The sequence below is a fragment of the Lissotriton helveticus genome, chromosome 1_1, assembly GCF_964261635.1.
Source record: "Lissotriton helveticus chromosome 1_1, aLisHel1.1, whole genome shotgun sequence".
Lineage (NCBI taxonomy): Eukaryota > Metazoa > Chordata > Amphibia > Caudata > Salamandridae > Lissotriton > Lissotriton helveticus.
In genome coordinates this window covers 92992325-93017490 of record NC_136057.1, presented here as the reverse complement: position 1 = coordinate 93017490, position 25166 = coordinate 92992325, and the positions used below count along the sequence as shown (strand labels likewise).

The following is a 25166-nucleotide window of genomic DNA, read 5'->3' as shown; positions in this document are numbered from 1 at the left end:
TAAAGGCTATCATACCGGACTGCAGGTCATAACCTCCATGAGACAGGGATGACGCAACAGACACCAGACCAGAGGACCCTCCATACTCTGTTACTGCCTGGAAGAAGGACCCCAATAGCGCCTCTCCCTTTGCTGAAAACAGCCCTCAGGTATTGAAAAAAAACAATCCGAGACACTAAGAGGTTACTCCCCTACGCCCCTAATGTTCCATGGTTAGGGATCCCCACACAAACAAGAGTAATAAAAACTAGAAGCATCTCCAGATGGAAATGAGAAGGTGTGAACACTGTTAGGATGCTGTTCACTGACAGTGTTTTATTAGACCATGAGAACTTTGTTAGAAAGCAAGTGGTACCAAATTCACTTTACATTCTACGGGCGAGAATCAGTAGGTACATTAGACGGAACTGGGCACCAGATAGCAGAGAGCCCCCACACACAAATTAGTACATACATTACACCTTATAGGCAATGGAAGGCATTTAACCCTATGGCTGTACAAGGGAATTCACTCCCACACAGCAGTTTCACTGGAGGCGCTCAGAGAAAAGTGGAGCACTGATATAGGTAAAGAAACACTTGACAAAGAATGGGATATCACATTAGAATACCCCAAAAAAGTATCCTGCAATGCCAAATTAAAACGTATTCAACACATGGTGTTACAAAGGGCCTACCTTACACCGCACCGATTAAAAAAAGATGTACCCGGAGGTGGGAGATCACTGTCCACAATGCTTTGCACAGACTGCTGATCTTCTACATATGTTATGGGCTTGTCCTAGATTGCTCCCCTTCTGGGCTAATGTGATGAAGGTCTAAGGAACTGTTACGAACATAATAGGGACACACACCGCAGAATACTGTATACTAGGACTGCGCCGTAAACGCAAGAAACAAACAGTGCAACCCGATTTGCGAACTTATCCCTAATATTGGAAAAACCCTCAATTACTATGAGGTGGAAATCCGCATTGCCCCCTGCAATGCTGACCTGGCATGGAGAAGTAGTCAGATGGGGAAGGGCCAAAAGCATAGCAATAAGGAGCGAGGAAACTATGGGATTAAGAAAGACCCCTATTTCACTAGAATGGGACGCAGTGCTTGAACTCTTTATATCCTCTGAAGCTTCATTACATTAAGACGCTGTAGTTTAGATACTCCCCCACCAATACAAAACGTAGAAAACCAAAAGCAGATCCCTCCCCAGACATTAACAAACCAGATACACGCACAGCTGTAAACCAATTAATTGGAAATATACATACGAACAGGGATTAAACCAATAATGTATCGCCTCATGGGAGGACAGGAGGGAGTCTGGGGAAGGGAGGGGGTGGGAATGTTTATGTTGTAAGTTATAGGAAGGCGGGGCTAGGTTAAGATGACGTAGAACGAATGAATATACCAGTGAAACCAGCACTGCTACTATGAGTTACAACACAGTCACTGCATCTTCTATGGTGGTAACACCGCTTTACAGAATATAAATACGTGGAAATGATCGCCCTCTGATTACAGTAGGAAACTCCTATATGTATTTTGTTACATATAATTCGCTGTCACGCTGGATTGTTAAGCATAAACATTAATAAAATATGTTTTTTTAAAACAGAGAAGCATGGGAACTTTTGATAGTACATTTGCGATGACGGTTGTCTGGCTGAAGAATGTTATAAACTAATTCCTGTCCTGCAGTACATAGCAACACATGATATGTGGCCTCAGAGAATCCTAGAGATGGAGGGGTATCATACATGCATCTTAAAGAGGAAGCTGTTCACGCACACTGGAGTGTATGCCATAATTGAACATTTAAAGGGCTTTCTGTGAGCTGGATACTGTTCCTGTGCACTGGAGTGTATGCCATAATTGAACATTTAAAGTGCTTTCTGTGAGCTGGATACTGTTCCTGTGCACTGGAGTGGATGCCATAATTGAACATTTAAAGTGCTTTCTGTGAGATGAATACTGTTCCTGTGCACTGGAGTGTACAACGTAACAGAAGATTTTGAAGGATAAAAGGTTTAGCGAGTTTTGTGTCAAGAACTATCAATTCTATTAACCATACGAAGGTGAGGATTATGCTACTCAATCTTTGCTGCAATATTCGCAGCCGCCATTAAGAACAGTCAAACACAAAAAACTACATTTACCATCAATTCAGTGACTAATCAGAGCATACATGTCCCTTTATCAATCAGAGGCACCAAAACTATTCCTCTCTCTTTGCTCAATTAACCAAAATATCAGCAACTTGGAACTTCACTTCCAGAAGAACAAAAAGTCACTGTAATTAAACAGAATTGTAACAATCCGGATTTCCACAATAGAGCAGAACCCTCCAGGAGGTCATGGAAGTGAAACTTTTGTCACTAAAGACAGCAACTCCAGATGAATCACAGATCCAACCGGTTAATGGAGCAATGCCTATAAGACCTGGCCACTTCCTAAAGAGGCCTTTCCTGCGCTTTTGCTCAGTACATCAAACAAGGTAACGTCCAACCCAAAACAGAACATTCAAATAATAGAGAGGGGCTTCAAACAAACATATTCAAACAAGACACACTTATGGAATAAGATAATATGGGCTCGATTCATTACTTGGAGGATGGCCTGCAGTTTTGCCAATGGAACAGAATATATTACTTCATACCCATGGTGGAGAGCCGTCCACATAATTTATAAATGACTGCCAAGCATTTATCAAAATATGACGGCGGTTCCTGGCAATGTGTATGGCGCAGCCCTGTAGCATGGAGTAATTGTTTTTTGTTTGCAAAAAGAAAATCCTGAAACTAGATTTTCTTTTTGTAAAAAATATAATGCTCCTTTCGCCCTGAGAGTCTTCTCCCATGGAGTGGAGCATTATAATGCTTTTATTGTTCCTCACCTCCCCTCTAGACCCTTGGACTCACCTCCCCTCTAGACCCCTGGACTCACCCCCTCTCTACACCCTGGACTCACCTCCTCTCTACACCCCTGGACTCACCTCGCCTCTACACCCCTGGACTCACCTCGCCTCTACACCCCTGGACTCACCTCGCCTCTACACCCCTGGACTCACCTCCCCTCTACACCCCTGGACTCACCTCCCCTCTACACCCCTGGACTCACCTCCCCTCTACACCCCTGGACTCACCTCCCCTCTACACCCCAGGAATCACCTCCCCTCTACACCCCTGGACTCACCTCCCCTCTACCCCCTGGACTCACCTCCCCTCTACATCCCTGGACTCACCTCCCCTCTACATCCCTGGACTCACCTCCCCTCTACATCCCTGGACTCACCTCCCCTCTACATCCCTGGACTCACCTCCCCTCTCATCCCTGGACTCACCTCCCCTCTAAACCCCATGACTCACCTCCCCTCTACACCCCTGGACTCACCTCCCCTCTACACCCCTGGACTCACCTCCCCTCTACACCCCTGGACTCACCTCCCCTCTACACCCCTGGACTCACCTCCCCTCTACACCCCTGGACTCACCTCCCCTCTACACTCCAGGAATCACCTCCCCTCTACACCCCTGGACTCACCTCCCCTCTACCCCCTGGACTCACCTCCCCTCTCCCCCCTGGACTAACCTCCTCTCTACACCCCTGGACTCACCTCGCCTCTACACCCCTGGACTCACCTCGCCTCTACACCCCTGGACTCACCTCCCCTCTACACCCCTGGACTCACCTCCCCTCTACACCCCTGGACTCACCTCCCCTCTACACTCCAGGAATCACCTCCCCTCTACCCCCCTGGACTCACCTCCCCTCTCCCCCCTGGACTCACCTCCCCTCTCCCCCCTTGACTCACCTCCCCTCTACATCCCTGGACTCACCTCCCCTCTCCCACCCCTGTACTCACCTCCCCTCTACACCACTGGACTCACCTCCCCTCCCTCTGGACTCACCTTCTCTATACACCCCTGGACTCCCCTCCCCTCCCCCCTCCCCCCTCCCCCCTCTCCTCTCCTCCTCTCCTCCTCTCCTCCTCCTCTCCCCCTCTCCCTCTCCTCTCTCCCTCTCCTCTGCCCCCTCCCCCCTCTTCTGTCCCTCGCCCCCCTCTCAGTCTCACCCTCTCTCCTCCTTCAAGGGTCTCTTCAACAAGCAACGGAGCCGATGGAGCTCTCTTCAGGCCTTTGAGGGGAACAGTGTCCGGGTCACCAGGGGCAGCGTCAGCACCAGCAGCGGAGGCGGAATGAAGCCTCCTCTCAGGATACCTTTACCCCGTCCCCGCCCTCTCAGTAATGTCTGCTTCCGGGTCAGCGGCGGCAGAGTCAGCGCCAGTACCGGATGCGGCTGAGCTCTCCTCAGGCTTGTGAGTGTAATAGTATCCGGGTCAGCGGGGGCAGAGCCAGCACCAGCAGTAAGCCCCAGCCAGCTGCAGAGGAGAGGAGACCCCAGGGTCTGTCTGTCTGTCCGGTGGAAGGAGGAGCACTGGCTGCAGTTACCTTAATTTCATCAGGGGTAAGTAAGACCTCTCACAACCAAGAGGTGTGAATACAGCCTGAGGTGCACTGAGCTCACACCATCATCAGGGGGTGCAGCCTGGGGGGCACTGACGTCACACCATCATCAGGAGGTGCAGGGGGCATATGTACTGGCCTCACACCATCATCAGGGGGCAGGTGTACTGACCTCACACAATCATCGAGGGATGCAGGGGACAGGTGTACTGGCTTCACACCATCATCGGGGGCAGTTGTACCAGCCCTGCCAAGTGTCACACATCCGGTGTGACACTAACGCATTTTAAGTTTCATTACCGCATTACCGCATGTGAAAGGATTGTCACGCAAATCAGCGTATTTAAAAGCTGAGTGAATTACCAATATTTGAGGATGTCACTAGCCTGAGAGACTGTCAAGCCTGATTTAAACCGAGAGTCAGTCCGTGGCAGCGCGCATCCCGTGGCTTATGCGCGCTGCTCCAGCAGCCTGTATCTTGGTTGAATCACTGCCGCTCCTCGGGTCTTACTGGCTGATGACATCGCGGGGGGACGTCACTGACTCACTGTGGAAGCGCGCGCAGTTTATTTTGGGCGCTCGATGCGGCTTGATAGTTTGTGGGCTACACAACATGATGTTCATGGTTAAAGGGAGCACTCATTATAATGACGGCACCGTCCGCCAGCTTGCATCGGCTCGGGCACAACGTGCAAATTGTTATTTCCGCCCCCCCCATTGAATCATGCAATATTTTACTGTAGCCGACGGAAAGAAGTCGGTGACACGGGGGGCGCCTGGACAGACTGGAGGTGGAGGGCCCTTCTTCAGTGAGGTTAGTAAAGCTTTGCTATCACCTCATGTTCGAATGGTCGTGGACAGTGGGAGAGAGAGCCTGTGTGCGCTAAGTTAAGATGCTGGCTTGAGCCCCCACCCACACGTGCAGCTCTTCCGGCGCATCTCGGTTATCTCTCCTTGGTGAAGCCTTGGGAGAGGCCGCAGGGCTCTAGAGCGACTGGAATTTTTTTTTTTCTATTGCTTGGTAAAGGAGCCCCCCCACCCACCCCCTCATTGGGCCTCCTTGTTTGTTCAGAGCGTCACTCTCTTCCTCACTAATAGAGGGAAAGAGATAAGAGGCAGCACATGAAGGCCACAGTGGATCTTTCACTTATTCAGTAACTCAGTCTGCCCGGGTCAGGGCAGCTAGCACAGCAAAGCATATCCCACTCCTTTACCGAACCAATATTTATTAGAGCTTCTTATGGAGTAGAATACACCGTGCCGTGTTTATTCACGACGTCCAATTAAATGCCGCGGATTACTTTCGATTTATTAGGGCATCTTAAACTGCAGAGAACTTTAACCATTTAAACTCATGAAAACAGACAGTGCAAACATACCCGACAGCTTACCCAGTTCTGTGTGTGAAGTGTGGATCATCTCAATCAGGTGCCTACCACTCCATTCTAGACTTATTCTGAGTTTGCATGTGCCCCTGTCACTCACACAGTATGTCTCCGCTTTGGTTTTCAGTTGCATTACAGCTCAGGTCACTGGTGGCTGTTGAGTGAGACTGCAAGTCATTCAGCTGATTATAATGACATTTTGAACCACTTCCAAGCTGCTTTATCTAATTTCTGCAATTTTAGCTAGTCTGAATCAATGGAAGTCGTTTATATTTCTTACTTTTTGCAGCAGTTAACTTAGTTTCTCGTTCCTCAAATATGTGCAATATCTGAATTATTGTTTCCCTCCTCTTCATTGCTTAATTTTGCTCACGAGACAGTGTCACTCATAGTCATTGAAATGTCACTCATAATTACTCTTAAAATATTAAAATGTCACACATAGCAATCTGAAACCTTGGCAGCTATGTTGTACTGACCTCACACCATCATCTGGGGGTGCAGGGGACAGGTGTGCTGGCCTCACACCATCATCGGGGGCATGTGTACTGACCTCACACCATCATCAGGGAGTACAGGGGGCAGGTGTACTTACCTCACACCATCATCGGGGGCAGATGTACTGACCACACACCATCATCAGGGGGTGCAGGGGGCAGGTATACTGGCCTCACACTATCATCAGGGGTGCAGGGGGCAGGTGTACTGGCCTCACACCATCATCAGGTGGTGCAGGGGGCAGGTGTACTGGCCTCACACCATCATCAGGGGGTGCAGGGGGCAGGTGTACTGGCCTTACACCATCATCAGGGGAGAGGGGGCAGGTGTACTAACCTCACACCATCATCAAGGGGTGCAGGGGGGGGGTGTACTAGCCTCACACTATCATCAGGGGTGCAGCCTGAGGTGTACTGGCCTCACACCATCATCAGGGGGTGTAGGGGGCATGTGTACTGACCCCACACCATCATCAGGGGTGCAGGGGGCAGGTGTACTGACCTCACACCATCATCAGGGGGTGCAGGGGCAGGTGTACTGACCTCACACCATCATCAGGGAGTGCAGGGGGCAGGTATATCGGCCTCACACCATCATCGCGGGATGCAAGGGGCAGATGTAGTGGCCTCACACCATCATCGGGGGAGGGGCAGGTGTACTGACCTCACACCATCATCAGGGGGTGCAGGGGGCAGGTGTACTGGCCTCACACCTTCATCAGGGGGTGCAGGGGGCAGGTGTACTAACCTCACACCATCATCAGGGGGTGCAGCCTGAGGTGTACTGACCTCACACCATCATCAGGGGGTGCAGGGGGCAGGTGTACTGGCCTCACACCTTCATCAGGGGGTGCAGGGGGCAGGTGTACTGGCCTCACACCTTCATCAGGGGGTGCAGGGGGCAGGTGTACTGGCCTCACACCATCATCAGGGGGTGCAGGGGGGAGGTGTACTGGCCTTACACCATCATCAAGGGGTACAGAGGGCAGGTGTACTAGCCTCACACTATCATCAGGGGGTGCAGCCTGAGGTGTGCTGACCTCACACCATCATCAGGGTTGCAGGGGGCAGGTGTACTGGCCTCACACCATCATCGGGGGGCAGGTGTACTAGCCCCACACCATCATCGGGGGGCAGGTGTACTGACCTCACACCTCCATCAGGGGTGGCAGGTGTAATGACCTCACACCATCATCAGAGGGTGCAGAGGGCAGGTGTACTGGCCTCACACTATCATCAGGTGATGCAGGGGGCAGGTGTACTCACCTCACACCATCATCAGGGGGTGCAGGGGCAGGTGTACTGACCTCACACCATCATCAGGGAGTGCAGGGGGCAGGTGTACTGACCTCATACTATCATTGGGGGGGCAGGTGTACTGACCTCACAACATCATCAGGGGGTGCAGGGGGCAGGTGCACTGGCCTCACACCATCATCAGGGAGTGCAGGGGGAGGTGTACTGGCCTCACACCATCATCAGGGGAGAGGGGGCAGGTGTACTGACCTCACACCATCATCAGGGGGTGCAGCCTGCAGGTGTACTGACCTCACACCATCATCAAGGGGTTCGGGGGCAGGTGTACTGGCCTCACACCATCATCAGGGGTGCAGGGGGCAGGTGTACTGGCCTCACACCATCATCAGGGGGTGCAGGGGGCAGGTGTACTGGCCTCACACCATCATCAGGGAGTGCAGCCTGAGGTGTACTGACCTCGCACCATCATCAGGGGATGCAGCCTGCAGATGTACAGGTCTCACACTATCATCAGGGGATGCAGCCGGCAGGTGCATGTTTAATGTTTAATAATTGTGAGACTACATGACTCACTGTTATATATGAATCCCTTCATTTAGCCATGGCTCTTTAAAGAACATTGCATTATGAAATTTAAACACCCATATTAACAGTGTTTAGATCCAAGCTACATGTCCCAGAATGCTATGTATACTTGCTGAAATTCAGGACTTGAGGTGTACTGTGTAAGGGGGTCACTTTGTGACCTTGTTATAATACATCAAAGATTTAGTGTGGCCTCAGTGTGTGGTCTTAACTCCTTTATACACTTACAACGCAGGCATTACATCGCAACATCCTTTACAAGGCATGACACTACAATTCCGACATTACAACGCATGATACTACATCGCAATTCACTACTATGCAGGCATTACAACGCATACCATTGGAGTTAGAATAGTAATTTTTACCCCTACACTATCCAACACGTATCCTACTGATGCACCCCCTGTAGTTAGATTAGTAATTTGTATCCCCATACTATCCAATACTTACCTTAAATGCAATGTAACGGTATGCATTGTAATGGTATGCGTTGTAAAGGTAGTATGCGATGATTGGAATGCGCTGTAAAGGTAGTTTTTAAAATGCGATGTAGTGTCATGCGATGTAATGGAATGTGTTGTAGTTGATGTTGTGATGTAAAAACTGCGTTGTAAGTGCATGCGTTGTAAATGTATGCGTTGTAACATCATACATTCGTCCACAATGGGTCTGTTTGGTGTTGTTACTCATTTTCACGAATACCTGCTCAGACCTTGTTTTTTGATGTTTGTATTCAGTGGGAGGTTATCTCTGCAATCGATAAAGAGTTATGCTAGGAGGGAACAAAAGCATATTTTTACAGAACAATATTAGTTTCTTCTCTCAGAATACATGTCTTTATTAAGCACCTTTATCCACAGTTCTGTACATTGAACCCTTTGATATCCGCAGTTTGTTCCCTAAAGTTAGGTGGTTGTTTTATTCATAACTGGCATTTGAAGCTGACTTCTAGTTCATTGATATACTTAATGATTTGTGGGGCCCGGGCAACACATATTTGGGGCCCCCTATTTGGAATACATTTGAATTTATTACCGCTTTTAGGGTCATTGAAGTCCGTGTGATGAAATGAAATGAAATTAAATGAAAAGGGGTTTTATTAAGCGCAACTGCTGCCCTGAGCCGTCCAGGCGCTAAGAGCTAGGTTAGTGCCTCCCAGTGTGGTCAGCCCGGGAATTAGTCTGATTTATTGAAAAGAAAGGTTTTGAGTTGTTTGTGGAAGGTCATCAAGTTAGGATTAGATCTTAAATGGAGGGGGAGTGAGTTCCATAACTTGGCTGCGTTGTAAGAAAAAGACCAGCCTCCAGCTCTGGATCTCCTAATCCGGGGGACTGTCGCCAAGAAGGCATGAGAGGAACGAAGCTGTTTGTTGGGGCGGTAAGAGGTAATCAGAAAATGATTGATTGCTGGGCCAGATTTCCAGTATGCTTGATGGGAGATGCACATGGACTTGAATTTAATTCTCTCCCTGACAGGGAGCCAAATGCAAAGTTCTCAGCCCAGCTCTGCCGAATTTCTGCGTGGAAGACTGAGCAATGTGCGTACTGCACAGTTCTGAATCCGCTGAAGTTTTTGCAGACAATATTCAGGCGCCCCTAAATATAGGGCGTTACTGAAGTCGAGGCGGGATTGGATTAGACCTTGCATAACTACTAGCTTGACCTCAAAAGGTAGCAGCGGAAGGATTTTCTTCATCATCCTGATGAGACCAAAGCAAGTCGCTGACAGTTTAGTTGCATGGGTGTTGAAGGGCAGGGATTTGTCCAACCACACCCCCAGACTTTTTATGTTGTCTCTGGGTGTGGGAGGTGCGCCCAAGCTGTTAGGCCATAAATAATCCATGGTGGGGGAAGCTGGTGGGCCGAGGAGCATAAGCTCGGTTTTGTCCCCGTTGAGCTTAAGGCACGACTTCGTCATCCAATTCTTGACCTGTTCCAAGCAAGTTGTCAGACTGTTGTCCAAAAAATATTTAATCGTGTTAAACCTTCAGAAACCGGGGCCGGCAAAAGGATCTAAAAGCCCAAGCTGACTAGAGTCCACCAGTCAAGTACAATCAAAGAAGCTTGAACAGACATTGATAAATATTCTTTTTGCGTTTGAGTCTAGATTTTTTCATGCAAAAAGGTTTTATGTGGCTGTCCAGTCAGCTTGTTACTCCCATTGCAGGAAATCCTGTTATGCGTTATGTGTTCTAAGTTTAGTGGACAAGTGCATAACATTACAATAAAAAGACATACATAGAGCACTTGAAAGTGTAGCTTTAGTTGCTGAATATTAGTAATTACAAATAAATCCCCTTTCACCATTGGCATTCCTGCTGCAGCAACGAAAAATCAAAGCACTGCTCTGAGGATTTTCGCTATCGCATTTGTGAAAATCGAATAACTTTCTCTTTATTTCTCTTCCCCTGCATTGTCCATCTCAACTTCTATATATGTGTAAACCTACAGCTAAATGTTCGCGCAGAAACCCGAGCCGCTTTCAGTGGCGGGCCTTGGTGGGGTCGGATACCCCAAATCTCAACAACAATCGTTTTGCCGGTTTCCCACAAACGATGCCAGGGCCACAAGTATTCATTTTCAGCCTGTTTTTATTTTAAGCCAAGTCACTCAGCGCGTTTCGGAGGCAATCTCCTTGTTCACGAGTACGAGTGCAAATCACAGTGTTTATACAATATCATGTGACACACCTCTACGTAATGGACAGTGACAACAGATTCAAGGTGTTTGAACGTCCTTGGAGCTGGGAAAACAGACTTGTTTAGTCAATGTTGGGAGATACATCGTGAGACATTGTATTAAAATCATCATGCAGTATGTAAATTAAACATTAGGTCATTTATGTTAACCTAAACATTTTTCTTGATTTTTTTACATGCTGTTGCGAAAAGCATTAATTCCGCATCATCATGTGCGGCACCTTGTCATTTCCAACCAAATAAGTGCTGGCGAAAGCTCACTGTGATTATAAGATAAACTACGTCATCTGTAATTCTACGCGCTTGGTGTAAAACACATTCAATCATTAGTGCTCATGGCCAAGCACGTAGAATTACAGATGACGTGGTTTATCTTGTAATCACACAGAACTCAACTCTGAGTTGAGGCTGGGTAGGCCAAGCATACACAGTTGAATTTGAGGTTTGAGACTGTGCACACCAAGCATGCGCCAGAGAATGTGAGGGTTGAGGCTGGGCAGATCACGCATGTACAAGAGAATGTAAGGGTTGAGGATGGGCAGACCAAGCATGCACAAGAGAATTTGAGGGTTGAGGCTGAGCAGACCAAGCATGCACACAACAGTGTGAGGGTTTAGGCTGGCAGACCAAGCATGCGCACAACAGTGTGAGGGTTTAGGCTGGCAGACCAAGCATGCGCAAGAGAATGTGAGGGTTGAGGCTGGGCAGACCAAGCATGTACAGGAGAATGTGAGGGTTAACTCTGGGCACACAACGTGGGCACAAGAGAATGTGAGGGTTGAGGTTGGGCAGACAACGCATGCACACTACGGAGCAGATTTATTATTTTTTAGTGCAACATAGTTCAGCAGTTAAGTGCAGCGCTGTGATGTGCGAGAGGGAGAGAGCCGTGCTGAGCCAGATTTATGAAATACAGCACGCTGCTGCTCACTACCCCTGCACTAGTACACAGTCTACCTAGTGCCACACAAAACCTTAACACCATAGGCCAGAGGTGCGTGTGCTGTCTAGCATAGGATTCGTACTGGAAACACACCATTCCAGTATAAAATCCTATACATAGAGTAATCCTTAAACACTCCAGAGTTTGTGTTTGTGCTGTAAAGTGCTGCACAGGTTGAGTTTGTGTTGTGAAGTGCAGGGCAGGTTGTGTTTGTGCTGTAAAGTGCAGGGCAGGTTGTGTTTGTGTTGTGAAGTGCAGGGCAGGTTGTGTTTGTGCTGTAAAGTGCAGGGCAGGTTGCGTTTGTGCTGTAAAGTGCAGGGCAGGGTGTGTTTGTGCTGTGGAGTGCAGGGCAGGGTGTGTTTGTGCTGTGAAGTGCAGGGCAGGTTGTGTTTGTGCTGTAAAGTGCAGCGCACATGCAATGTGTGGAGTGTTTGAAGAAGTGACGTTTCTCTGTGTTATCACCTGATTCAAGGGTTTTTTTAACCTAAAATGCTCAGATCCTCAGTACTCTCACAATGCGATATTGCAGCGTTGTACATTTTTCCATGTTTCCGCGTGTCGCTAATATATGAAGTATCGCGTGTCCATGGTGGTGATAGAAAGGAGGAGTTTATTTCTTACAGAATGCTCCATCCACAGATCTGCTTCCTCCTCAGATACTGACACCTTCCAACTCCCTCAACAGCATTCCACATGCAGTGTTGCCTCAGAGACTCTGGGATGTCACAGCTCTGTTGAAGAGACGGTTAGAACTTTGTGTGAAGAGCGAGCCGTGATTATTTGAGGTGTTACATGTGATTGTGCAGATCTGTGCCCACCCTGTGTGTAGGTCTCTTGGAGTAGTTGATGCCCGTGAATGGCTTGGACGAAGCCTAAACTTTCACTACAAAATGTATGGAAGTGTTATTTGTGTGTGAGACATTGTGTATGTGCTTGTTTGTGATTGGTCGTCTTGGGTGGATACATTATATATGAGCGTGTATGTGACTGATCCGTCTGATTACTTATTTCCAGTGTGTAGGTCTTTGTGCCTGGGGATGAATTGTGTTTCACGTGCGTGTGCGCACAGCAGAGCACAATGCCTGTGTAATTGTGCAGCATTAAAGATGTGGTTATGAGATATCTGGTTTGTTACATTAATCCATTTATAAATGAGGTGTGAGGCTGTACAAGTGAGAGCTGGAGTTTGTGTCACATCTGTGAGTACAGAATTGAATGGACTTATTAAAGAGTAATTTTTTTGTGTGCGTGTTTGTTGCAAACATTTGGTGTGTGTGTTGCAAGCATTTTGCCAAAGACAAGCCTGTCTGCTCCCAGGCACACCTGGCCGCCACTGCTGGGACCAGAAGTCAGGTAGTATACTCAATAATTCTCATATTCTGAATAAGATCTAAAGTCTTTCAGCTACACAGATTTTAGTATCTCCCCCAAGTTTGTCTCGTTTTTAGAGGCAAATGGCGTGTATGCCAGCCACACATATAGAGTAATCTGGTACTCAACAGCCCTCACTTTGGACCAACAAACAATAAGACTCTTTAACATCCTCAGATTGACGAGTGGTTAAAAGTGGCTTAACTAAACCCACCCTCCCTAGACAAAGATAAGGTGGAAATACTCAAATGATTAGAATCCTGTTCTTAACTGAAACCTGGTTGTCAGGGGAATCTACTTCAGATCTCCAGAAGCCGTACCCGAAGATGACCAAAAGAGATCAAACTCAGAGAAAGGAGGTGAGATATCAGCAATTATTCTCCTGTGGATCCACACATCTCTTTTACAAATTACTCAAACTGAAGGGGTAGATCTGCTTTCCTTTCTCAAGTTTCGAATTGATGACGACAACTCTGTCCCTAAAGATAATGAATTTGCTAATTTAATGATGTTGAATTTACACCAACACATTACATGCTCAGATCACATACAATGAAATCCCTTAGATCTGATCTGGGCATATAATTCAAATTGACTGAATATAATCATCCTTCCTTGCATACAGTCCAATCAGTATTTGATCAGCGTTTGTATTCCGGTAGATTTTTCTAACTTGATCCACAAGCAGGAAATGAAACCATACACACATGGCGATACATTTATACAGGCTTTATAAATACACCAGCTCTCAGATAATTCTTATCAATGGAATGTCAGCCTCACCACTCCAGGTTCAGGATATGATGCAATTTGATGATTACTTGATGAGGTTGAATCAGCTAAAACTGAATATTGACCAAACTGTGATTGTAATTCGAAAGAATAAGACCAATCTTTGGAACCAACTTTACTCTCCAACAAAAATGAGATTGTTACCGGAGTCTAAACCTACAGCTAAAAGCCTCTGAGTGATAATCAATACCAATCTTAGCAAGAACAAGCAGGCTGGAGCTGTAGGATCTAAATGCAGATTTATGCTGAAACTGCTTCAGAAACTAACCCCACTCCTCCCACTTTAGACAAGAAAAGCAATAGTGATGGCCGCCGTCCTATCTAGATCTCATCATGCCAACCAAGTATATGTAAGAATACCCAGTATCACCATTCATGGACTACAAGTAATTCACAGCGACGCAGCTTGTTTACTACATCATCTTCACAGGTGGGCACGCGTCACACCTATATTGAAATAACAAATCCACTCCAAGATCCTCTGCCTCAGCCATGAAGGTTCGAGAGGTCTAGCCCCTCACTTCATTGCAAACCAGGTGGAAATGCATACACCCGTACAAAACCAGAGATCGCCTCACTTGAATTTACTTGCTATTGCAAAATTATAGAAGATCAGATCAGGTGGAAGCAGCTTTGGTACAAGCTCCTTTCATCCAGAAATCTGACAACCCACAAGCCTATTCATACTAGATTCTTCCCTGGTCTGATTTGTTATCTCCTCTTTTATGTATTTCTGGTTCAGTTCCAAGAAACCCCAGGTTGAACATGCTCTCTATATATGCAATGACATAACAAGCGTTTTGTAGATCCTGTAGACGTTTGGTGTGTTAGCGCGTCCTTTAGTCACTGAACTGAATACTGCAAAGGAGAACTGTACAGTGCAAGTGAGGATGATAGCGCAGTCTTGTCTGCCAGGGTATTATAAACCTTTCATTGCTGCAAGGCAGTTACAATATTCTCTTTTTGTGGTAGCACAGTGTACAATTTGAGCAGACCAAGGAACTGACATACTGTTGGAAACACATTTCAAATCCGTGCCTTTCATAATATATGAACTATGTTGCGGGTATTGTGACATTTTAATGATTCATTTTTTACTGGTTTTAGAAATGAGCGATGTTCTCTGGTCACACTGGGGTTAGTGTGATAGGAATGAGTATTTTGACCTAACTGTCCTGTAATAACGTGTGGTCTTTTCTCTTTTCCTCTCCTCTGCAGGCACTTGAGACTTGAACATCAATTTACCAGAATGGGGAGAAGACGGGCTCCAGGAAAGAAAGTGACAGCGCAGTGTTCACGTGAATCCGTAAGAGCTACAGTCCCATCTTTACCTCTCCATGACATCTCCGCTTCGGGATCTCAAAATGATGCTAAGATGGACCAGGACATGGAACCGCTTTCAGAGAACCTGCCACACATTATCCTTTTATCCATGCTGGAGGAGTTGGATGCCAAACTGGAGAACTTGCTGAATACCGTGGAGGACGTACCTTCTAGAGTCGCTGGGCTGATTAAGAAAATCTGGATAGAAAAGGAGCAAGGTTACCTAGATAATGCTGGAGTGTCTTTGGAGATGATCTGTCCGGCGAACATTAGATATTGTGCTATTAGCCGGTCTCCTGCGACACCTCAACTGGACAGGCCAGGGGAACCGAGCTTGTGTCTTCAGCCAGTGTTCTCTGATGGGCATGCACCAAAGCAGGACTGTACCCTCTCCTCACCAACTGATGTTCAAGTGCGTCCAGAGGAGCCAAACCTTTGTCTACAGCCAATGTTTCCAGATCGACATCACCCACAGCAGGACCAGTGCTTGCAGCCTGGGTTTCCAGATAGAAATGGAGTACAGCAGGATTGTCCTCTATCCCAGTGCCCTCAGACAGATCCTCCAGGCAGATCACTGGAGGCAAACCTGTGTCTTCACTCAGAATTTGTTGATGGGCAGACACCACAGCAAGACCAGCGCGTACAGACGGCGTTCCCAGAAGAGTGGGAGCCAGATGAGCCCCTGAAGCAAGAACCATCCCCATTGTTTACTAATAGCTGGGACCAACAACAGAACCTTTGCCCATACCCACTATTTCCTGAAGGACACGAACCACAGCAAAACCACTGTATACATCCCGCTCTACCAGATGGGAACAGACCTGATGATCCCTTGGAGGAAGAATTGATGTGTTCTGATTTCCAAGATCCCCAGGAGAACCAGTGCCTACAACCCGTGTCACCTGATGGGATGACATCAGACAAACACTTCGAGTCTGGGCTGTTGTCCTTTGATGAGTTGGGGTCACAACAAACCCAGCGTCTACAGCAACACCTATGCTTGAAGCAGGAACTTCCTTATGCGCAGGATCCAAATGTGAACTATGAGCTAGAATCTATGCGCCCTGAAGCACAGGAACCAGATCAAAATGACAATCTAGAACCAGCCTGTACTGATGCACATGGTTCAGATCAGAATTACAAGCTAGAACCACTACACACTGCGGCACAGGACCGTGAGCTAGAGTCAGTGCTTCCTGAAGCACAGAAACCAGATCAGAACTACACGGTGGAACCACTGCACCCTGAATCACAGGATCAACATCAGAACTGCAAGGCAGAACTGTACTGTCCTGATGAGCGGGGTCAGTCTGTGCCTCCATCATTCCTAGGACTGGATAAAAATACTGCAGATGAAGACTCAATGGAGAGAGGAAATACAAAACCACATTTATTGCTGTTCGAAGCTACCCCAGGTATGTGTTTTACTATAAATGGACTCTCGGAGTGCATACTAACACATGTAACCTCTTCAAAATGCGTATGGGCAGATTTTAGAAAGTCTCCAAGGGGTTCATTTGGGATTGGGTGGAACCCCCTGAGCGATACTGACCCCCCAGAGTATGAGTACACAGGGTGCAGATGTTTCCCTGCATTCTCCTCCTCTGGTTCCATACAGGACTATATCCTTCCTGTGCAGAAACAGGCCTGGTAATGGGACTCTGCATGAGAGAAATAGGCCAGTAGCTCTAGTCGTTCCTTGTTCATCCCCATTCCAGGCTGAGGAACTGGAAATAGCGCCAGTCATGGGAGGATTTACCGGCCAGAATCGCATGTAATAGTCGGATGCAAGTGATGTGGTGTTCATTGAGAATAGCAGACATGCGCAGTCTGGAGAGGGAACTGTGTTTCCAGTTGCACAGTTACATTGGGTAAGAAGCAGTCGTCTCCAGGTCCTGATATAAAAATCCTAGTCTGTATTCGGCCTCAAAAGCAGGGCTGACCAGGGATGTTGTTGTCACTGCAGGGTTCTCCTGAAGTGCACACCACCTCATGATAGACAGATACACAAAGGTTTTGGAACTCTGAGGTGACTTGTAATAATCTTATTATATGAACCAGGTGGTACTTTATCTCGTATAATACATGGTCACACCATCACCTTTCCCACAAACCTTGGTGCGTAGCTCCTACATATGCAGCAGCTAACATGTTTTCAAATATGAAGAATGAACTTAAAACCTCTTGTGCAAAAATAAACATAAAAACTGTGAGATATTTGTTGCAAAAAGATGTTAAAAACAGTTCTATAAAAGTCCGTTTAAAAAGCTGCAGTAGCTCAGTAAGTGTAGAAACATGCAGAAAGATTCCACCCTTCCTTTATCTAAGGAAACTAATAAACATATTCCCTCTGCTTCTCATGATAAGCTAGTAGTATACAGCAGAAGTAATAAAAGCAAAGTTCTGCTTGTTGCTTTAAACAGCTGCTTCAATTATGCTTCGTGGGGTGGAGTGGAATTGGATAGATTGGAGTGGAGTGTTGTGGGGTAGATTAGGGTGTAGTGGAATGGGGTAGATTGGGTGGATTGTAGTGGGGTGGTTTGGATGGAGTGGGGTAGATTGGATTGAGTGGGGTAGATTCGATGAAGTGGACAGGGATAGATTGGGTGGAGTGGGGTAGATTACAGTGGACTGCATTAGATTATGGTACATTGGAGTTGGGTAGATTGTGGTAGTTTGGAGTGGGTAGATTGTGGTAGGAGTGTAGATGAGTTGGATAGATTGCAGTGGGATCCATTGAAATGGAGTTGGGTAAATTGGACTGAAGTAGAGTGAGGTAGATTGGGGTGAAGTCAGTTAGATTGGAGTAGATTAGAGTTGGGGTAGGTTGAAGTGGAGTGGGATAGACTGGGGTATGTTGGAGCAGAGTGGGATAAATCTGAGTGGAGTGTGGTAGATTGGGGTGGAGTCGGGTAGATTGGGTTAGATTGAGTGTATTAGGGTAGATTGGATTGGAATGGGGTAGATTGAGTTAGAGTGGGGTAGATTGTGGTGGGTAAATTGGGAATGGATAGACTGGAATGGGGTGGATTGGAGTGGGGTGGATAGGGGTACTTTGGAGTGGAGTGGGATAGATTGGAGTGGGGTAAGTGGTGTGGAGTAGAAGAGTTTGGAGAGGAGTGTTGTTTCATGGGGTGCGTGGCATAGATTGGAGTGGAGTCGTGTGGAGTTGAGTGGCGTAGTGTGGAGTATACTTGGCGTGGTAGCGCACTGCCATTACAGACAACACATTTGTCTTGCCGCAACAGCGCTTAACTTTGTGGGCTTACTGCCCACCCATTACTTTTGATTTGTTTCTTCGAATCTCCTTTAAACAGCCTTGCTTCCAAATGGCTAATCTTTCCTACTTGTCCCTCCTTTTTGTAGATTGTTCCCTCCCACGGAGCACCGTCCCGTTACTTGTATACTTGCAATGGTCCCATATTATCAACTGCTTTAGGCACTTTTTCTTTTTTCTTTGTCTAAGAGCACTTCATATGAGCACTTTTTTCACTCGCTCCAAGCTTTTTTTTAAATGGCTGTAATTCTTGTTCTTATCTCGTCACATTTGCTGTTCATTCACAGACCAAGATCAAATGTCAGATGGTGTTTCCCCTAAAAAGTCTGTTCTTTCTCGGACTTCAAAGTAAGAGAGCCAGTTCCTTACCATCTCACTCATCGCTGCTTGCCTCTCCTTGCTTGTAATGTATAAAAGCAAATTAGTTCATTTTCTTGCCTTCACCACCTCCCCTTCGCATAATGGTAGCAGCCGTTTCAACTAAAGTGCTCATGTCAACTGCTGCCGACCAGAAACTTCACTGTCGACTGTAAAGTTGGCACCTAAGGTACTGGAAGGACGGGTTGGGGTGGAGGGGACATTGGCATGTACAGAGGGCCATGCCATTGAAGCATCTTCTGGCAGCTCTCACCAGCAGCATCATGACGCGACCCTGCCCCTTCTGTCAACGTGTCCGGCTTGAAAGCAGTATAGGATAATAGCTATATATTCTGTAACCAGTCTGTTTGCTACGTACAATCCACTGTACTAAATGATATGAGGTATTCGTAGTACATGTATTTCTAAAATGTCACATGTTGTAATATTTAGGACACATACTATTGTAATGCAAGTTGATCACTAGTAATGTTTAGGACATGTATTATTTGTAAAGTAGAAATGCTTTCCACTTAAAAGTAAATATATATACTTGGTAGTTTGTTTAAAGGACTAATCAAACCAAATGTCAGAAGTACACAATGTTATAGAATTGTGAAGCACTCTGATACCCAGTTGGGTCTTGTTGGCACTATATAAAACACTGAATTAATAAATGAATAACACACCTGAGTGTGTGCTCTGAAGAAGGTGTGTGAGGGCTGACAAATTACATTCATGCCCTGCAATGCCAGCACCCTCGATGCTGCCTGCGTGATGGCCATATTGAAGCAGAAAACCAGCAGGACATCTCAGGCATTTACACCCAATACTGTGAAAGACAGCAAGCCCGTAGGCTGATTTGGAAATTATTGGGTACTTTGCTAGTGGTATCTTGAGGAAAATAATAAAATACCGGCGGCGAGGCCAAAACTACTTTTCAAAAAGAACATACTCACACTGGGGAGAGACTTCTCAGGCTCTGATTGTGGGCTGGGATTCCCTGCAACAGAGAGCAACCATTTGTAGCTTCTTATCAGACTAATAGTCCCCTTTCCCGGTGTTCAGAAAAAAATGTAATATCAGCATTTTTAGGTGCAGCACCTAAGGAGCTTATTGATGGCACAGTAATAACTCTCTGTTCCCGGCATTCTATTTTCATTAATCATATCCACCACATTTGATTGAAATTCAAAGGGTAAGCCTCAGTAACTACGTGTCAATCTTTGTAACCCAGCAAAATGCAGTAGGATATTTCTTTTTCGACTGATGGTGTGGAACACTGCTAAAAGTCATTTGCAAAGTCAGTAGGTTCGCAAGGCAAGACCAATTGGCTTTGCCAGTGCTTGTGTTTTTTGTTGTGTGGTAGGAAAAAAATCTTACACCTTCTCCTCTTGTATGGATACTCAGCAGAATTGTCACATACATTCTCTCATTTTGAAGTCATTGAAAGAAAAGTAAACACCAAGCTGTCTCAAAGAGAGAGCTTGATATTTGACCTCTGTCTTTGAATGCACAGCAAATGTGACCAGATAAAAACAAGATTTAAAGGCCTTTTTAAAGAAAGCGTGTTTGTGGAAGAATACAGTAAACAAGGTTTGGGCAGCGCGAGGGGCGGATGTGAATTACAAACCACAAATCCAATGGTAAGGAATGGGTGGAATGTATTCCCACTGATGCTTCCTGAATATCCCCACGTTGTCTTTAGCTATGTCTGGTAGTCTTGGATCAAAAGCACAAAGGTCTGGAGAACCGGGCGTTATGGACCCAGCGGCGCATGGCACGCCTAGTATCTCCGGGTTCACCTGCCTTGTCAGACAGAGACACGAGACACTCTGTTGGGCGTAGAAAATCAGATTTATTAGCCATGTTTACAATGCCCACTCCCAAAACATATGAAACCAACGAATAGGAATAGTTCGAAAACAAGCTATTGAATGTCAAAACACACCCTCATTTCAGACCCCGTGTGCTCTCCTCCCCTCAAGTTAATCAACACTAGTGCCCGTAATTCAATTTGCAGGTGGTAGAACATGTTTGAATGCTTCAAAGGATAGTTTATGTAACAAGAGAATACACGAAGAGAATAGCGAAGGCCAGTCAAATAGAATGAAGTCAAGAAGAATGGTGGGACCTAAACAGTGGAGTTAGACAAGGATTAATCAGTCTAGACACGGATTTAACAAACTCGGCCAGACCCTGACATCGGTTTGGTAATCAAGGACAAGGGTTACTCTTTAACAGAAGAGACACGTAGCAGCTGAAAAAGCAAAAACACCGCGTTCGCCTTGCTGCCTGAGTGAGGCAACACAAAATGGCGGCTAAGCACAAAATGGCGGCTAGATACGAAGCGGAGTCGAAAACTACGGAACCTCAGACCCTCCTTTTGCCATACTCAGGCAAAGCACAAAAGACTCATGTTAGTCTGAGTCGATATCAATGGTCATGAGGTCATTGAGTTGTTGCTGTAACATCATTCTAATATTCTTTGTTTTCTGTGACACTGGCTTTGGAACGCATACAGTGGCACAAAGTCCACAGATGGCTGGGCCACAATGTAAACAGAGGCAACAAGAAAAGATGGTCGCTAAAATCGCTCCAAGGAAACTTAACACTTTCCATCCCCATGTGGACAGTAGTCCCCAAAACCATCCCATCACAGACAAATCTCCATTATCCTGATGAATAGACTCAGAAATGACATGTAATTTAGAAATGGCTTGGTATATTGTAGGGGCATTATCAGGAACGTAAACACAGCAACTAGACCCAATTAATTTACAGACTCCTCCTCTATCTGCTAAGACAATATCTAAAACGATTCGGTTTTGTAAAGTCATAACACGATCCGCCTGAAGCTCAGCTGTCAAATTATTCAATGCTCCAGAAGTTACGTTAATAGTAGCATTGACCACACGGACTAGACGTCTGATGTTTCTGCTATTAACTATTGGACTCCAAAAGGGAAGAAACCCCTTTAGAAAATCTCCTCCCTCTTGTCCAGCTGTGTCTTCAACATCAATAACCCCTCTACCATATCTCTTTCTGTGATGATCTGCAGGAGGAGTAAATGTCGGAGGAAGAAGGAAAGCTATATAACATGTTCCCGAGAAATATGTGGGAAGCCATGTATAAGCTCTATCGTGGCAAATAAAATATGTACCTTGAGATGGTACTAACGGTGAGGAAACCAAGGGTGTATAAACGTATGTATGGGAACAATTGCTCTTTTCCTGTTTGTTCTTCGTGTTCCGACCATTTATTTGTAAACACAAATTACCTTTATGAGGTATAGTCCAAATCAGTGAAGATATTTTCTGTTTAAACTTGTCAGTGAGACTAGTGATATAACGAGTCCCATTCCAACCATCATGTGCTCGTTTCTCATCCATGGGAATCTTACTAATATCGGCAATTTTCGCCATAGTCACTATTCCCTTTGTCAAAGGACTGTGACTAAAATCCACTCCACCACTGTAGGACCCACCAGGAGGATATCGGAGCTGATTCTGGTATGCATTAGAAAACATAGCCAGATAAGCCCAAGGAGAACCTTCATATGAAAATGGGAGAACTAAATATGGCATCCCTCTCTCTGTATTATGGGGCATGAGTATTGACTGCCAATTGATGTTGATGCAACAACTGAATAAATGAATTGTTAAGATACTCCGTTCTCCTCATCTGCTCATGGTCTGGGAGTGCATAGAATTTGTGCGGAGAAATAGTAGTAAAGGAAATCAAAGAAACAGAAGTAGGAACAGGCGTTGGCTGCATAATGTGTACAATCCATCCTACACATGCTAATAGACTAAATAAACATACCAGAATACATAATGCTACGCCACAACGACTAAACAGTAACTTTTTATAATGGTTTCTTTTCATCATTTTAATATCGCCCCCTTCCATTTTGTATCCATTACTCTAAAGGCGTTGCTCACGATAATCTTCCTTAATCACTTGGCTGTGATTGTTAGCCGTCCTATGACACTGCAAGTCTTGTTGACCTAGTCACTATTCAGGTCACAGCCTAAAACTCCTACCGTGACCCTGCAACTTGATGGATAATGGAAAAGGAATGTCTTTTATAAAAAAAAAAGGCAAAATCACAAAACGCTAAATTAATTGTCCTTGGTCAACCTTGGTCTCAGGTTGTACCGTGTCTTGCCAGGTATCGTTTGGTCCTTGAACAAAGTCTCTGGATCTGATGTGTTTAGTCGTAAGTGAGATGGTACAGCTTCCTGCAAAACGTCGTCATCCTCTTTTTCACAACTTGTCCAGTCCAGGCGTGCACTACTGAACGGTACAAATCTGGGTACTTTCTCGCACTCACTGTCACCAACACCTTCTCGGACCCACTGGTCATAAGGTAAAGGTAATGGTACCCTTTTACAGTGCACGCCGTGGATCCAATTTTTCTTCCCAACGACCTTCACTGCTGTACGAGTAGTCAGCAAGACTTGTCTCGGCGGCCCCAAACGAGGTTCCAGGTTCTTTTTCCTCTGGAAGTTCTTCAGACACACCCAATCCCCAGGTTGGATGGAGAGTCCTAGATCTGAGGAGGCCTCCGGCAAAGCGTTTTGGACCTGTTGACGAATAACACGTAATTTAGTGGTGAGGTCATGCAAATAATCAACCAACAATGGATACGGAACATCCGAATATTTTTGGGGGGGAGGGACTCCCCAAACATTGGCTGGATGTCCAAAAACAATCTCATATGGGCTAAGCCCCTAACGAGAATGGACTGTCGTTCTTGTTGAAAGAAGTGCCAAAGGCAAGGCATCAGGCCAAGAAAGGCCTGTGCTGGCCTGTATCTTTGCCAATTTAAGCTTGAGGGTGCCGTTATAACATTCTACCAAACCCGCTGACTGAGGATGGTTTGCCGCATGGAATTTCTGCCTAATACCAAGACCCACACACACCTTCTGCATGATTTGACCTACAAATTCACTCCCATTGTCACTCCAGACAATGCGCGGCAAACCAAACCTCGGGAAAAACTCCTTCAAAAGAACTTTGGCAGTGGACAAAGCAGTATTGTCTTTTAGGAGGTAGGCCTCTATCCATCTGGAAAAGGCGCAAACCACCACCAGGACATACCTAAGGTTGTTGAAACGTTCCATGTGGATGAAATCTATTTGCAGTACCTCAAAAGAATATGTAGGGGGAGCAAAATGACCTGCCGGAGTTGGTGTTCCCTTTCCTGGATTGTGCATCAAATAGACAATACAATGTTTCACCATATTCTCTGCACATTTAGGAATACCCTCATTCTGCCATACTGGAGCCAGAAGTTTACATATACCCCTTGCAATAATATGGGCTGGTCCATGTGCCATAGAAACTACAGGTAGTACATACGCATCTGGTAACAACCATCGCTGATGCTCTGACAATTCCGTCCAACATCCCATCGTGTCCAACATTCCCGTACTCTCTCTCCACTTACACAATTCTTTCTCCGTTGCTTCCTTCTGAATGATTTTCTTTTGGTTTTGCTTCTGAATGATTTTCACGCTTTCCACTGTGTCTTCACACATACCTCCTTCTGCGACCCATCTTGCGGGGCCCGCAACATACATGTGACTTTCAACATCTTTCGCTGTTTCCCTCGCTACTTCATCCGAAATGCATTTCCTCGACCAACATCATCAATGATCTTTTTATGCGCACTGCACTTCACAATCGCTACTTGAGCAGGCAAAGAAAGTGATTCAAGAAGGTCAGTTACCAACTGTCCATGCTGTATTTTAGTGCCGTCGGAGGTAAAGAATCCTCTTTCCTTCCACAAACGGCGGAAACTATGAGCAACGCCAAAAGCATATTGGCTATCTGTGTAAACGGTCACTCTCTTCCCTTTCGCCAACACACATGCTCTCGTCAATGCAATTAATTCTGCAGCTTACGCTGAATTCTGTGAAATGCGTGCAGTTTCTACTAGTGTATGAAAAGTTGTAACAGCATAAGCTGCTGTTGTCTCGCCATTAGGAAGCTTAAAACAAGACCCATCTACCCACAAAATTCCATCCGGATTCGTAAGTGGCGTGTCTTTTAAATCAATTCGGCCTTTAGTTTCTTCTTCTGTACGAAGAAAACAATCATGCTGATCTTGTACATTTTTCTCGTCTAAAACAGGTAACAATGTTGCTGGATTCAGAACATTACATCTCTTGATGTGTATATGACTAGCTAAAAGCGTCAACTCATAT

The 25166-nt window shown here is 46.0% G+C and overlaps 1 protein-coding gene across 1 annotated transcript in view; it reads left to right on the top strand.

Moving 5' to 3' along the window:
- Positions 1-4340: 4340 nt before the first annotated feature.
- LOC144758924 (uncharacterized) overlaps positions 4341-25166 on the top strand; it is a 41444-nt gene continuing 20618 nt past the window's right edge. The window contains exons 1-2 of the mRNA XM_078646457.1: positions 4341-4464; positions 15213-16732. Coding sequence (XP_078502583.1) covers positions 15244-16732 — 1489 coding nt within the window. The 5' untranslated portion in view covers positions 4341-4464; positions 15213-15243. The remainder of the gene's footprint in view (positions 4465-15212; positions 16733-25166) is intronic.